Raw genomic sequence first — 16,506 nt, forward strand, 5'->3', positions numbered from 1 at the left:
TACCTGATCACATTTTTCAGCATTCGATTTGGCCTATGCCTTAGCGTATAGCACAGCATTTGGATTTCTCGTTCCTATTTCATACTTGTCATTGAGTGCGCTTGCGCATGTGTCTTATCCCGTCCGCAGCAGTTTCAAATCATTTTGTTTATTTGATCTGGTACACCCATCCAGCTGTACTCAACTCACGGAACCTCAGTTAACGTGACTTGGTGGTACAGCTAACAGGCTGATATACCGCTACCTATTCTACTAGGCCGAACAACATGGTAAACTGCCATCTTCATTAGTAGACTTAATCCCTTTCACTGGTGCTGCATCTTGCAATCACTAATACTAAGCCTACATAGTACATAATAAGGGCATATCTCAAATAATATCAATGCCCTCAACGATCCGCATGCAGTTAATCATTTGCGACATGTAGAAGGTGAATTCCATGTTTGAATTTTTCGAGTTAACAAATGAATTCTCTCGCACCTACAGTCCCACACCTATGCTAGATGACTGTCCAATGTTCAACCCTGCCTGAGTAGTCCCTATCCGAGAACACAAAAATCAACCGTCTCAAGAGAATAAAGGAATAATTTTGACATTAACAGAAATAAGTTCTTCGGACTGTTCACTTTTCAGAGTAAATGCAACTAATCGAGGTCTAATAAGATCTGATGGCCGGAGGAACTTGTCCGCACTCCTGCTCGTTTAGCGTATCGTCAATAACGGGCCTATACGAAAGATCAACCTGAAACCGAAAAAGAAAAGTTAAAAAACACGATCCTATACAACAGTGGTTCTTGCACTTTTCAGACCGCGACCCAAATCAGAGTGGTATGTCGTCACCCAAGCAAGCTTCACACATCAAAGAGGATTAGTATGCTACAGGCATTTATGACATGGAAATCGCACAGACAACAGTTGCACGCAATGCAGCTCTATGATACATGTCTGACACACGCGATTTCAAATTGCGTTGCATTATTTTCCTCTGTACGTCGCATTTGCACTACTGCCTACTCAGATTGCTAGTCGGCATATTTTCAAGATCGAGCCATATTTTCTACTTGTCTGGCTATAGTACCCAACAAAGTGACCTCAGATATGCACGAACTGTCCCCAGGAAAACTGTTTGTTTCTGCAACAAATTCAACAACTAATACATAAATCAATAGCATATTCATATTGAAATGAATCCGAATATTATTGGCTGACACTCGTTAGGGTTAATCGTTAGCAACTAGTAGAGAATTGGACTGTTATCAAAATAGACCAGTCAAGTGTCGACAAAAGGAGTTCCTGTACCATCTAAAAATAGTACATTGAGCGATCTCTTATTAGAAATTTCATGCTGACGACGTCATATTTTGAGATACGATTGTTGATATGCAATGTTCTTGCCAATTCTCTGCTAGTTGCTGACGATTACCCATGACGAGTGTCAGCCGAAAATATTCGGGTTCATTTCAATATGAACATACTATTCCATTGTATATCGAAGTTCTGTACCTCCAAGAAGCTCTTCGAATAATACACGGTTCCTTAAAAAATCGCTCTGCTTGCGTCACGACCCAAATTTATACTATTTGCGACCCATATTTCAAGAACCTCTGCTATGTGACTAAGGTTTTTAACCACAGGTTCGTGGACCGGTACCAGTAAGCTATCCGGCAAGACATTGGAAGCTTGTCCACCAATTAGAGAAATGAAACATGAAATTGATTGAGAAATTTGGTACATAGTTTCGTGTCGAATATATAGTTCAAGGGCAACTATGGACTTGGTATACATCACAATGCTGCCGGTTAGTTCAAAAGAAATCAAAAATCCAAATTAGTGGTTGTTAAGAGCTTTGCCTTAGCACAGAAACTTTAATAAAACCACCTATAACACTTGGAATCAATGTTCCCTCTAAGCTGCGCACGTGTGCAAATGCGCAGTGCTGAAACGGTCTCTGCGCACAGAAAATCTAAGTTGCGCACAAATAATCCGAAGTGATGACCTTTTTTTTAGTCGTTGCGCACTGTTGTCCAAAGGTCTGCGCAGTGAGTTGGTGAGTGTGCGCAGACTCGTCAAAAATTACGGGGAACATTGCTTGGAATATCAAACTTGCAGCAGCAAAGTCTCATTAAAGTTAAGTTTCCAATATAAGCTTTAGAGTTGCATGAATTTGTTGTGATTACATCTCTAGATTAAGTTTTATTCCGAGGTTTGCCAGCACGCAAACTTCGTTTTGAAATTTCACCGACCCGCAATCTAAAAATCTTGAGAATTAACTCTCGCATGTACAACCCACCTTTCCGGAACTGTCATTGACATAAGATAAGGTGTGCTTTCTCCAATGCTGTTTCAGAGGCAGTTTGCTTTGAGATTCCAAAGGCTTGCTGTAATCGTATTCGTCTATCCGGTCCTGCGAAATAACAATAACAGTAGGCTTTATATCTTCATCCGCTAAAGACACGTAAGTACATGTACAATGTGATACATAAGATAAGACGCAATGCGTTGTATGAACAGAAGGATAGGAAAAACACTTAGTCGTTACTGAGATTCGGGAAATTTCAGTCGTAAGTGTACCTTGAAGTCCTCTCTCGCATGGGCGCCTCGGCTTTCCTTTCGGGCTTCAGCGGAAACGATTGTCTGTACAGCGTTGATCATCAAATTTTGGAGCTCTAACGTTTCGACGAGGTCGGAATTCCAGATCATGCCACGGTCGAACAGCTGTAATGAATCGGGCAGCATGATAGCAGTTGCAATCATCCAAATGATGTAACCGCTATTAATTTACACCGGTCGGACGGGCCACATCTAAAAGGATGCGGCTTCTTATGATCTACACCGAGATTCTCAAAAGCTGCAAGCCCAACCCAACTTGAGTAACGAAAAATAATCTAAACCACTCGGCACTAAGCCGGCAGTTGGCGATCAGATTTTCAAACCAGCATTCTGTTCGAGTTGCAGATGGAGGTGGCTATTTGATAGCTTGCAACCAATGTTCCCTCAAAGCCGCGCACGCGCGCAGATGCGCAGTGCCAAGACGGTCTCTGCGCACAGAGAATCCAAGTTGCGCACAAAAAATCCGAAGTGATGACATTTTTTTAGTAGTTACGCACTGTTGTCCATGGGTCTGCGCATTGAGTTGGTGAGTGTGCGTAGACTCGTCAAAAATTAGAGCGAACACTGATTGCAACCGATGTAAAATTACTAATGACGCCACAACTATACAGTTTTCCATTATATATACGGTTACTCTGATGCCGTGGTTATTTCCGACAGTTTTTACAAAATTTTGCTCGTAAAAGTGATGCGAACCTATCACAAAGCTACTTTTGACTTTTAAAAATCCTAATTGTAAAAGGTTAAGTAGATTTGCCACCAAACAAATGTTCAGCGGAAGTGCTAGTGGTCTGAAAACATGACTAAGTAAGTAGCGCAAGTAAGCAAAACTGACTCGATTACTCTAAAAAAGCGGGGTAAAAGTATATTGTTACTGACCACCACCTCTGATCACGAGGTCCGTCTTTAAAAAAACTGAGAATATAAAAAGCACACCTTCAAATCGCTCATGTTGTCGTAGTTGTCCTGCAGTTTTTGCACGCCTTCCTTGAGAACGTCGCCGGTCCTGAAGACGGCGGCGTGCGTCTGCATCGTCTTTTGCATCTCGAGTCTGAGCTCGGCGGTGGTCGTTGAACCGTCGGCGTATCTCAGCGAGTCGAGATTCGCGACAGACGATTCGCCGGCATCCTACAAATTGAAGATGCATTGAATAAAGGAAATCAGTGCCATTCACAAAATCCAGACGTGGTCACTGATCGAGCAGATATGACTGGATTTAATATTTTGAAATGTCAATCCTGTTACAGCATTGAGATTTAATGAAAGTTCAAATCCAGAATATAGTTTGTGCAAATCCAAGTCCAGCGATGGCTGGCACCTGTTCAAAAGCAGCAGGAAAATCCAATGTCCAAGTTCACACCCAAATCTAGCTTCAAAATATATAACCAAACCCACCTCATCTCTGCCGGTCAATAATAATGAGCGGAGACGATCAAAGTACCGATCGTTGCCACAGAAGCGGAAAAAAGTGCTGTAAACTTCAACCCAATTACAGGGGATAGGTAGCGATTTCCAATACATGACTCAATTTCTTCAAATAGAAGTAAAACCTCTACGGTCCAAAAATCACTTGGACAATTTCTCATTTTTTTTAGTCGCCCTCAAAGTAGTTTCGACGTGCCTTCATAATCTCTACTTGTAATTGTAATCGGGTAAATAATTTCGAGGTTATTTTCAGAGGTGATCAGAGTAGTCATCGTTGGTGCTCAAGTAGACGCAGAAATAACGACGTAAATTTCTGAAGTACAAATAGAGATTTTCAAGTAAGCAAAAATGCATTCTGCATCTGATTTTTCCTAAACGGCTGAAAACTAGAAGTAATCTAAAATAACAATCATTCGAGGAAGTAGCGCAAGCAGTATTTACTGATCACAGTGATCACCTCTGGTTATTTCTGCTGAAAAACCGACAACGGCAGCTTTGATCGCCTCTGCCAATATCAAACAATCACCTCGCGAATGGGTCCGATTTCTTCGCCCGGCTTGTTCTCTTCCGCGATAGTGAGAGCGCACGCTCTTCCAAACACAACGAGATCGAGAAGGGAGTTGGCGCCGAGACGGTTCGCGCCGTGCACACTCGCGCAAGCCGCCTCGCCCGCGGCGTATAAGCCAGGGACGACCACGTCTTTGCTTTCCGTTTCGTCATATCTGATAACCTGTGCATGACAAAGATGTTACACAATCATTGCCCCCCCCCCCACAATAGTCAGTGCTGCTTAGTCAAACTGAGTACCCGGTGGAATAGATTATGATTGGAGTACAATGCGCTATGACCAGGGCTGGGTCCAATGACTCGAGTACCAAAATCATACTCCTATTTCCTTCAAGAGTAATAATAACGACGAGAATTATCGTTACTTTTTTTCCCAGCGCAAAAGCCTTGGAACATCGATTGCTCGTATCGCATTATCCAATACAAGTAAAAAGCTTCGATATTTCTGCGGACTTGTGATCAACCAGCTACATTGCCACAAAGTGCACTGAAATAGGCAAGACCAAACAAAATAACAAGTTACCTGTATGTGTTGTGAAGCTGGCATCATATACTTTGATGTCACATATTTGAATTTTTCACATATATGACGTCATGAATACCTAGTCCTAGCAGATTCAAATCACCAAGGCGTCACTTGAATTTGACCAGTTCAAGCAATTACACCACACATGACAAGAAAGTATGTTGAGATTAAAAACTAAATGTGTTACTCGAACATTGCAAACTGAAAACAATTCTGAATCTGTTAGCCACGCATTTGTAGTTCGACAACAAAAAGCCGGATACTCGAATTACTCCGGTCACCTGTCCTTTGAAGTTAGTCGGAACGCCGCCCATGTTGTAGTGCACGGTCGGCAAGACCGGGATCGGCTCGCGTGTCACATCCACCCCGGCAAAGATTTGAGCCGTCTCGGAAATGCCCGGGAGCCGGGTCGCGAGTTGCTGCGGGGGCAGGTGGTGGAGTTGCAAGTAGACGTGATCCTAGACACAGAGCAAAGGTTACGCCACGTGGTCTATCCGACATTGATCGCGACGGAAACCTTATTGGGACCGCAGCCTCTGCCTTCGCGAATCTCAAGCGTCATAGAACGAGACACGACGTCACGAGAAGCCAAGTCCTTCGCAGTGGGAGCGTACCTGCAAAAAAAAAGTGGCCCGTAAAAATATGTGTAGGCGCAAAAGCGAGTTACGTAAGAATGGCCGGATTCAGCCGGTGTGAGAAATAGATTCTGCGGCCAAGTAACTGAATATATTTTGTTCTACTCCCGCACGAAGAAGTTTTGACATCGACATTGAAATTGCTACCTTCACTGAGTGGAAATTTATAGCGTTGCTCCTACTTCCAAGTGCGCAGGAATGCTGTCTGCTAGCTCAGCACCAAAGCTCACACCATATTTGTTAAGATAAATACAAAAAAATCTCCAGAAACCACCAGAAAAAAGGCAAACGACCGGCAACCATCAGGTTGAAAGCCACCAGCATAGAGCATACAGCTTCGAATTGAACAATACTAACTGCACAGTAGGGTTGTCCAAAATTTGAAAAATCTCACAAATGCTGCGTATCCATGTCTCATTCTATAGATTTTTGATAAAACGTCAATGAGCCTGCAATAAGCTCACATGAAATTTGTTAAGATTTGTCTAAATGCGTTTGAAAGAAGCCGCTGTAGAGTGGGCGTGCCAGCGACCATAGAACGGCCGAGAAGACTAGTAATCACAAAATCACGGCTCATGATTGGTTAATCAGTTATGCTTGAATGATCACGAGTTCACGACCGCAGCAACTTGCTGATTACGTGCTTCTACTCATTAAAGAAGTTTGCTATCGGCGATGATTCTGTAAGGGCATTGTAGGTTGGTGATGTAACAATAATATGTGACACCTGGTGATTTAATGTTTTAGTTTAAAAGTCGGTTACGATAGCTTTATAGCGGCAATAGCCTATTGCAGACATGGCAGAGGTGTAACAGCGAATGATTGTGAACTTGTAGAGCAAAGTATAAATCCGAGAAGCATCTAGTCAGATATGCTTGCGATTACGCTGAGTCCTGCTTTTCTGGGTGCAGGTAAAGTTTTAGCCATCGCCAAACTGGTGCTGCATGTGGGATGGATGCTGCGGGGCACAATCCTGTATGCTTGTAAGATGATATTTGGACCGACCAGGTAGCTTACATTGGAACTCTGAAGAAGAGTAACTACCGCATCGATTAATTGCATTTATATATCCATGTCTGGTTCGATACAAACATTAGTCGTGATGCAGCCAGTGATGATCTATGATTCATTTGGGACAGGCTAAGCTCTACAAGCAAACTGTAGTTTTGCTGACCCTACCAGCATAGTCTGTGCATACCTTTAGATCTCTTTCTGTGGTATGACTGAGGACTTTGACAGCACTTACGGGTAGATTCATTATGTTGTAAGAATCGGACAGGTGCCATGCATAAACGGACGATTCAGCCCATCCTTAGAGCATTCAAGACTTAAATTATATATCATGACCAGAGCCTAATAAGATCAGACAAAGTATGATCACTGTTAAAATTTATATTTGTAATCAATGATGGTGGATCCCTTCTGAAACTAGAAATTCGTACGCTACTTGCATAAGTGCCATTGCAATGTTTCTTTGTGTGTGTTTTAGTGCTTTCCCTCGATGAATGCAAGGTACACAGACTACAACGGTTACCTTCACAATAAGCCAGTCTTGTTTCAAACGTTTTTGTGAAGCAGTTGTCTTTTGTTCGTTATGTAATATGTTACTAAACATATACCTAATCAATCTCAAATCATCATCTGCGGACCAACCTACAATGCGCTTACAGATTCACTGCCGTTATCAGACTCCTCGAACAGCTGATCAGCAAGCCGCCACCGTCGTAATCATTCAGGCATAGCCGCTTACCCAATCAAGCGCCGTGATCTCATTATTACTAGTCTTTTCGCCGTTTTATGGTCGCTGGTACGCCCACTCTGTAGCAGCCACTTTCATACGCATTTAGACAAATGTTAACGACTTTCCTGTGAGCTTATTGCAGGCTCATCGACGTTTTTTATCAATAACCTATAGAATGAGACATGGATACGCAGGATTTGTGAGATTTTCCAAATTATGGACAACCCTACTGCACAGGCTCTCTGCAAGCTTGCAACCCTACGAGGAAGGCTGCCAACTTGCGCATCATATTGCAAACGAAACAGATAGGAAAACGAAGCACCCTCACCTTTCCATGAACCTCTCGCCTTCCGCGTTTAATAGGTACCCGCCTTCACCGCGGCATCCCTCCGTAATGAGACAGCCTGCCCCATAAATGCCCGTCGGATGGAACTGCACAAACTCCATATCTTGATTGGCCAACCCGGCGCGGTTTACCATAGCCGTACCATCACCCGTGCACGTATGCGCTGACGTGCAACTGAAGTATGCACGGCCGTATCCCCTGTGATCATATCCAAAGTAAACGTCGTGGTCCGCCAATAAGCATCATGGCCGAATACCCAGTTGCTAAAATCGTGTTCTTTGCCCGGATTCGGTGAATGGTGCCGTCTTCCATGCTCAAAGCCACGACGCCGCGGCATTCGCCGTCCTCCATTATTAAATCGAGCGCAAAATATTCGATGAAATAATCCGTGTCGTAGGCTAGAGACTGACGATATACGAAGTGTTAAAAGCAGAGGCATTCACTGACGAAGTACTTCTACCTCTTCAGAGTACTATCACGTGTCTTAGAGTAGTTTCAAGTATAACTTTTTTCCCTGATTCCGGGGATTCACCGATCAAGTTGTTACGCTTCCTAAAAAAATGCTGCACACCAAATTTGGCCTAATTCCAAGCAGTAGAAGCCTCCGCAGGACAATTAAATCTTTTGAATTTAATATAAAAAATATGCTTTTCAAATTAAATTGCCTGAAAGAACAATGCATGACAATTTCTGCTCACATCCAACCGACAGAAGTGAAGTTATTGCGGTTGTAAGTTTTGAATTTGGAAATACAGCATTGACGGTGGATAATTCCAGAATTATGAATGAAAATCTCAATTAACTTAGCTTCTACGGGTTGGAATTGCGTCAAATTTGTTTCGTATCGTTTTTGTAGACTACTGAACAATTTCGTGGGGTTGACAGTCAACATTTGAAAAAAGCTCTTTATATTTTTATACAAAATTAAAAAATTTCAATTGGCTCTGCGGAGGCTTCTACTGGTAGGAATTCAGCCAAATTTGGTGTGCAACATTTTTTTTTACGCAACCTCACAATTGAATCAGTGAATCCCCGGAATCCGAAAAAAGAGCTATTTTGTACAACCCTACTGTGCCTGTTTAAAACTTGAATAAGTGTGTTTGTTTTTCTTACATTTCCACTTTTATTCAATCATTCTTTAGAAAAAAACAATTACCTAATGCACTTTGGCTTTTGTAAAGTAAATAGTGGTTTTGGGGTATTTTGTGTCACTTTTTGGAGTGAAATTGTCATAACAACGGGAGAAACATCACGATAACTGAATTCAGTTTCAAAATTTGCACCCATTTGTAACGTCACTAATCATTTTGAGTTAGCAGCATCTTGCAATTCCGGAAGTAACAACCCGTGATCGACCACTGAAGGTCTTGTGATGCCTCAGCCGAAATTACTTTTCGAGACTACCTACTCCAGTTATTTTTACACCTTCAATTTCTACTTCCACTTAAAGTAGCTCCAGCTGTCCAGCATATCCAGGGAATGGCTACTTCTACTTGTAATGGAGAAAACTATAACATTATTTACCGTTACATTTACTTGAGTGCCAACTTTGACTATCTTGAACATCTCTAGTGAAACAAGGGATGTGAACGACACAGAATATAACACTTCGCACTCACTCTGCCGTATAACGTATGGAGCAACGAATGACCAGTACGGTCCGCAACACAACAACACCGATGCGCCTGACCCCCTTTGCCATAATCATAGCTTTGCCCGCCGAAAGCGCGTTGGTAAATCTTACCCTCCTGGGTGCGACTGAAGGGCATTCCGTAATTTTCAAGCTGAAAAGAACCGGCGTATGATACCTTGGAAATTGAACTCGGCCTGCCAGCAGCAACTCTTGTACCTCAACAACAGCAGCGGGTGCTTCCCTCGTCATGTAGTGGATAGCGTCTTGATCGCCAAGCCAATCTGATCCCTTCACTGTGTCGTACATGTGCCATTTCCAATCGTCTGGTTCCATATTGCCAAGAGCAGCGTTGATACCGCCCTGCAAAAAGTTAACATTTGAAATGTAGTACTGAAAATTTCACGCCCACGAGCTCATATTCGCAGAATAGCCTCGACATAACAGTTTGCACAAATTTAGAGTTGGATGCAGAATGTGGAGTTACATTATTTGAGCAAGCCATTTGGGGTACAGAACTTCAAAATAACGCGAAACTTCTTTGCTAAAAGCTATTTGACGGACTTTCATCAGTATAGCGTACGTCAGTAATACAGGATTCAGATTAGAAATGTAGGAACTATTTTGCTGCATTATTATGCACGATAGGACCCCGAATGCTCATTAAATACAAGTCAAAATACCACGACTCGGACTCGGCCCTCTGCTCGCTGACTTGGACTCGGTGGTGAATTGAAAATGACTTGACTTGACTCGAGTAAAAACTATAAAAGTGAGTTTGACTCGTGACTTGATTACAACCCTGGGAGGAACCACTGGATATGGCATAGCGCTACACTATGAAACTATACAGTTATGTATACCTGTGCAGCGACTGTGTGAGAACGGGTTGGAAACAACTTCGTTACACAAGCAGTATTGAACCCCGCCTCGGACAAACCAAAAGCGGCACGGAGTCCAGCGCCGCCAGCCCCCACCACAACCGCGTCGTAAGTGTGATCAATCACAGGATATTCTCCAGACATTTTCGATCTTTTCGCATCTTTGAAGGACTTTCGGGAAGTGTGTAAAGACCGACTGCTGCATTGTTTGGAGTGCTTTGGCTGAAATCGACAATATCATAATTTTGAATAATGGTGGAGGTATATGTTACGATTGGTACGTACGATGGTAGCTTGAAGAGCACATGACGATCGTGATACGGCTCTCAGTACCGAGGATGCCATTCTAGCCAGGCACTACAAATATACGGTGCTACAAATATGAATTTCTGGAAATGAAAATCAAGTTTAGACTATTTGGCATTGATGGCGAAATCACAAAATTTTCAAGCTAATCTTGGTATCAATTATTACGATTTGATTGACATATTTTTAGTTATCGAACCAATCTCAACGGTTTAATGCAGTATCGAGTATCCTATACACCTTCTACATATCTCTCATCGTCTTCAGTACTGGCCTATAATCCCGGGAAGAGTGACATGTCATCCGAAAAGAGAGGCACTCGTGGACAAAATCAAAGCTAAGAACTATAAAAATATTAGCCTATTCATCGCATGATGCTGTCGAATTATTTGCTATTGAACGAACGCAGTTCTCTGCATCATCAGCTTATGTCGATTCCCAGCTTTTGACAGTCCATGAGAGTGTATTTATGACTGAATTTCACAACTACTTATACCGGTTGGCGGTTCGGTTACTATGCCGTTATACTTGAGTAGAATTCAAAGCCAGATATTTCCACTCGCATTTGACTTTTGCATCGATACTTCTACTCGAATGGAATTTTCGACAACTTTGACCACCTCTGATAGGTGTGCAGTACAGGTAATATAGCCAATACTCCAACAGTTCAAGTGTGCAAGCTATAATATATCATAACCTCCTGAACCTGACACAAGCATAACACGGTAGCGCAACCTGCTGAACCTCAAATGATGTTGCTTTGCTTCTTTCATTTATATTATATTACAATAAAATGAGGTATAGTAGCGACAAGATCACCAAAAATTCACAGCATGTCCAAGCCTTCACGAACGACCTCCAAGTCGTTCCATCTAATCGGGACGACTTGGTGAAAATGCAGTATCTAGATGGAGTCGATTTGTACGTTGCGTAACAATCGATGTTGTGTTGTGACACATGTATCGAGAACTACTACCTGAACGGAGTGCCTGGCCACCCCGATGTCAATGACTCACAGTCATCATCATTGGTTTATTAGCAATTTTATCAGTTCAATACACCACAAAAAATGCGATACAATGAAAAGAAAGGAAGATGTCGAAGCGACTAGGAGTTGTCTATGGAATCAGACACCCACCTTGGCCTAGGCGATGTAAAGAGGAGGCATGCACACTGAATGAAAGTAAAGAAGATAGAATAGAAAAAGGAAGCGACAAGAAATAGGGCGGCATGTCATGGGAAGCGAGATCGATAGGTCAGTCGTGGTCCGGTAATCTTGAGGATGGACTGTATTTATTTAGTAGTAATTGCTTGTATTTCGACCTGAATGTGGACATGCTCGTCGACTGCCGGATGGCCGGCGGGATACTGTTCCACACATCAGGTCCGGCATATTTGATAGAGCGATGATCTTTTCGGCCGATCATATGATATTTGGACGGCGTGGACGCGCGTGTGTTGTACTTTTTCACTTTTGATTCATAGGTAAAGAAGTCATTGAAATATTCGGGGCAACGATAGGGGGGCGATGGCGCGTTAAAACGGCTATTATTGGAGTCGGGACCGTAACTACCGCTCCCCAACCCCCCAATTGGGAGTTGAGGGCCCGAAATCGAAGGAAGCCCAATTTATTTCGTGAATTAACATGAATGATAGAGTATTTTTTTAGAAATTCATGAGACATTTTCAAAAGTTTGCGCGCTGCGCGCGATTTAATATTGTCATGTATCTTGATGTTGGAGTCCCCGTCAACCAACAAAAATACGCATGATTTATGGATATGGGAGACTTCGGCGTCGGCCATCGTCACGACACACCAAGACATATGAAGTTAGAGGCCATGTAACATGCGACTCCGAGAAGTGTGCCAGAAGGATCGGCAGCGAGAAGACCTAGTCCAAAAGGAATGCCCTTGTGCTGACCGAAAACTTCGATATATATACAATATATGTTTAATTGTCCATTGGCGCCTCAATGGCTGGCGTCGAATGTTCCTGTTCTGGCGACCTTAACCCTACAGGACAAATGCCATCCCGCAAGGAAAAAATTATTTGATAGTAAAGAAATACCAATATGAAATCATGTGCATCTTTTAGTTTGGTACGTCTTGACGATTTCCATATCTTCTGACATCGCAGATATAGGAGGTCACGAAATATTATCATGTAAAGAAGTCAATATAACAACGATTCCGCCGAAGATGTTTAGTTATTATTTAGGGGTCGTACCTTTTCCAACATACCACATCGACCATATATTGACCGATTCATACTTGAATTATATAAATTTGTGATCGGTGTGGAGCTTCAAAAGTGGGCGATGGGTCGAAAAAGGTTGGGAACCACTGACGTAGACCATAAAATTCTCATCTCAAAATTGGGGTCTTACGGATTTCGGGGCCCACAACTTGAGCTCATGAAAAGTTACCTCACTGGACGCCAACAAATGGTTGCAATCTCAAACACCTTGTCCTCTCCTCACCTGGTAACCTGACAAGATGGCGTAGTGGTTAAGCGTCTGGCTTCTTGATCGGTAGGTCGTCGGTTCGTTTCCCGGCCGGGTCAGACCAAAGACCTAATTAGTAACACTGGTATCCATGGCTACCCTGCTTGGCGCTATTGCTCATGGGATAGCATGGAGGGGTGGTGAATGACTTAGAAAGCCATAAAGGCTATATCTGCACTTCCTTGTCCAGCGGCATATGCACATCATGCACTTATGGTATGCATATGCGCAGATCGTGTGTATGTGTATCATGAGTCGGTGTATATGGCGCAAAAACATCAAGGACAAAAATTAAATTACGTCCTTTCCCTGTGGTGTACCCCAAGTCTCAGTACTTGGACCGGTCCTCTTCACCATATGTGTCAACGGCATATTTGAAACCTCCTCATTGAACACCAGCACATTGTTCGCTTATGATATACTCACCTCCTCTCTTCCGCATCTTCAACGGCAGAGCTGGATGCCCTGACTATAGCGACCAAATATGGCGAACAAAACCACTTGCGTTATACTCATAATCGCCAATCAAATAATAATCAACAACAACAACATGCTGGAGACTATAGGCTATATGTTCTTATTTAAAACAAAACAAACATTGCTGTGCTGATGATATCGTACACACGTCAGAAACATAGTGGCAAGATTTCATAGGCTGGTCGACCTCAATAACCAATTTGTCATAACTATATAGAGATGAAAGTCGATTGTTCCGTCTCGATTCTTAGAACAGGATTGAAATTTAAATCTGTGAGCAGCGATCTGTTCATAGATTTTTCTAATTCCACTTTTGGTTCAGTTCCTAGGACACATAATGCTGACAGCATCACAACCATGTTAGAGCTCCAAGCACGCTTCTACGATGTGTAGATAAAATATGAATACCCCATTTCTACGCGTACAGAGAACGAATCTACCTAAGACGCGCGCAAATCGTTTGCATAAGCACATCATTGAAATAATTAAAACTGGATCGAGTGGCCAATATGAAATCCCATCCGAATTACGTCAATCTCGTTTAGGATTTCTGTGATGTTTAGTAGTTGAAACCTTTCAAACTGCGTGGGCCTTGAGATCGCGGGCTGTCGCGCCTGAAATTAAACATAAAGTAAGGAAGTATTTAAGAACAGTGGTTCTCAAGCTTTTTAAGACACCCCCCCCCCCCTTATGATGGTGAAAGATTTCTCGCCAGCCTTATCGTCATATCACAAAACGCAGCCAGGGTGCTAGCAAACCTAACAGATAGCTTAATGGCACGGAAGGTTAGGACTGTGGATCAGGGATTTTTAAATATGAAATTGAGACTAAATACAGAGCAATAATGATGAAGTGAAGGAGAAAATTTTTTCAGCGGAGGGGGCGCACCCCAGTTTTAGTACCACTGCCGTAGAATTATCATGGTGAAATATACTGAGAACAAGTTTAATCAAGACCTGCATTATTCGATTTTTAGTGCGGATTTTATCAGTATTTTTTATAAAAAGTTTCTTCAGACTCTCGCGGGCCGCACAGAACGGGCCGTAGTTTGCTCACCCCTGCTCTAAATTATCATCGAAGTGCGGCCTGTCCTACATTTCATGCCGGCCTGGGTTCTTATACTCTTTAAATCCTTAATCCAATCGAAGTTACTATGGCATCCTCTGTTGGAGGGCTGCTAGTAAAACTGCACTCGAGCCACTGCAAAAACTACAACATGTACTCCGTATCATAGCTAGTGTCCCAAATGGGCCTGGTGGTCCATCCAACAAGTCGCTGCTGAAGAGATTCGGTGTTCTAAACATAGAAGATGCGCGGAAACTAGAAATCGCCAAGTTTATGCTGTATCATGAAGGGTTACCAAACCATACGGCCTCTTTTTTACTTTTTTGAAAGTGTCCTCGGAGGAATTATGATCGTATACAACTATTTACTTACTTGAGTAGATTTAAAGTCAGTCAATTCTACTTCAAGTCGTTTTAAAGGACGATATCTAGGCCAAATCGTACTTGAGTAGTTCTGCGTCGCTACTTCTACTCCTACTAGAATAGCTTAATTATTTCTTCACTACTTTGGCCACCTCTTCAAATATCAATAGTCTCTTGCAGCGGAACGTTTGTAAAGAGACTATATAGAGATATCAAATGAGCTAAGGAACACCTCTGAATTCCGGTCGCAACGGGTCATTGTTATGGCTATTGTGTTGCGGTTACCCGATTGTTCTAAACAATGCCGATGTTTCAGACTTGGAAGACAGATTCTAGGTGGATCAGTGACTGATCATTATTTTAATTTACATTTTCGGAATCGGTGCAACAGTAGCTTTCGATCAAGACCGAATTCAGTAATTTCTGTGCTCGGGAAGATAGCTTTTGAATTGCCAGAAATCCTACAGTCGCTTACGCAAAACAATTCTCAACTCCAGCCTCGGCGAAGCGGAACGAAGCTGAAAAACCGGTCGTTTCAGTTCCATGTTTAATTTCTATAGTTAAACCATTTGTGTGACGTTTTAATACCGGCCCTGCACTCATTAATATTAAACCATGCAGTCGAGTTATTTAATGGAATCTTAAAGCAGTACGATCATTCGTCCGACGATGATGTTCGATGCATTCCGTCCGACGGTCACATTCGATATAGTTACATATTCTATCTTCTATTTGACTGGTATAGCTCCCCAGTCCCCACGTAACAAAAGTTTTCAACTTTTTGAGTGGTGTTCAAAACTCATTTAGGTCTGAGGATATTATAATGATCTCTAGGACTCAAGTCAATGTTTCGTAGGTTACCATATCTTGAGATCCGAAAACGAGGACACTTTTCAAAAATTCTGAAAGCCCTTTTAGTACCGGCTAAGAAAACTGGTGAATTTGAATAGTTTTCTTCTAAAACTTCTTTGCTGACTTTTATATTCTCTGCTTTACTTTTCATTCAGTGTGCAATGTGCAATTGTGCATGCCTCTTCTCTATATCACCTAGATGCCCGGGGGAAGCGAGTGGCGCAGTTCGTTAAACACTGCAGGCATCACGACACCAATGGTTGCTGGTTCGAGTCTCGGCTCTGCCACTTTCTATGTGTTGGAGGTTTATCTGGGCTCCTCATCGCCGATCCCGCTGTAAATACAGCGCCTTGAAAAGCCCAGAAGAAGAGAGAGCCGAACTCTGGAAAGATGGCAGCTAAAGACCAGTAAAACGAAGCAAGAACGCAGAAGACCTTGTGATAATGCAATTAATGTGCTGGGCGCAAATAACCATAATTACAGGCGATAAGCGCCAATGTTGTAAATAAAACAAACAAACAAACCTAGAGGCCCAGGGGGTGTCTGATTTCGAATACTACCCGTTTCGACATCTTCCT

At 42.6% G+C, this 16,506-nt stretch overlaps 1 protein-coding gene across 1 annotated transcript; it reads right to left on the bottom strand.

Moving 5' to 3' along the window:
* Nucleotides 1–567: 567 nt before the first annotated feature.
* On the bottom strand, nt 568–10,804 carry LOC145447999 (succinate dehydrogenase [ubiquinone] flavoprotein subunit, mitochondrial-like). The gene is made up of 13 exons (XM_080326308.1): nt 10,647–10,804; nt 10,344–10,583; nt 9,700–9,843; nt 9,470–9,634; nt 8,107–8,255; nt 7,833–8,048; nt 5,646–5,742; nt 5,410–5,586; nt 4,562–4,765; nt 3,547–3,738; nt 2,572–2,715; nt 2,291–2,404; nt 568–742 (listed from the first exon to the last, which is right to left on the bottom strand). Exons 1-13 carry the CDS (start codon nt 10,704–10,706, stop codon nt 656–658), a joined length of 1,989 nt encoding a protein of 662 aa, XP_080182434.1. The 5' UTR covers nt 10,707–10,804; the 3' UTR covers nt 568–655.
* Nucleotides 10,805–16,506: the final 5,702 nt, after the last annotated feature.

This window comes from Botryllus schlosseri, chromosome 10, assembly GCF_051294905.1.
Source record: "Botryllus schlosseri isolate E-star chromosome 10, Bs_hap1, whole genome shotgun sequence".
NCBI classification, from domain to species: domain Eukaryota; kingdom Metazoa; phylum Chordata; class Ascidiacea; order Stolidobranchia; family Styelidae; genus Botryllus; species Botryllus schlosseri.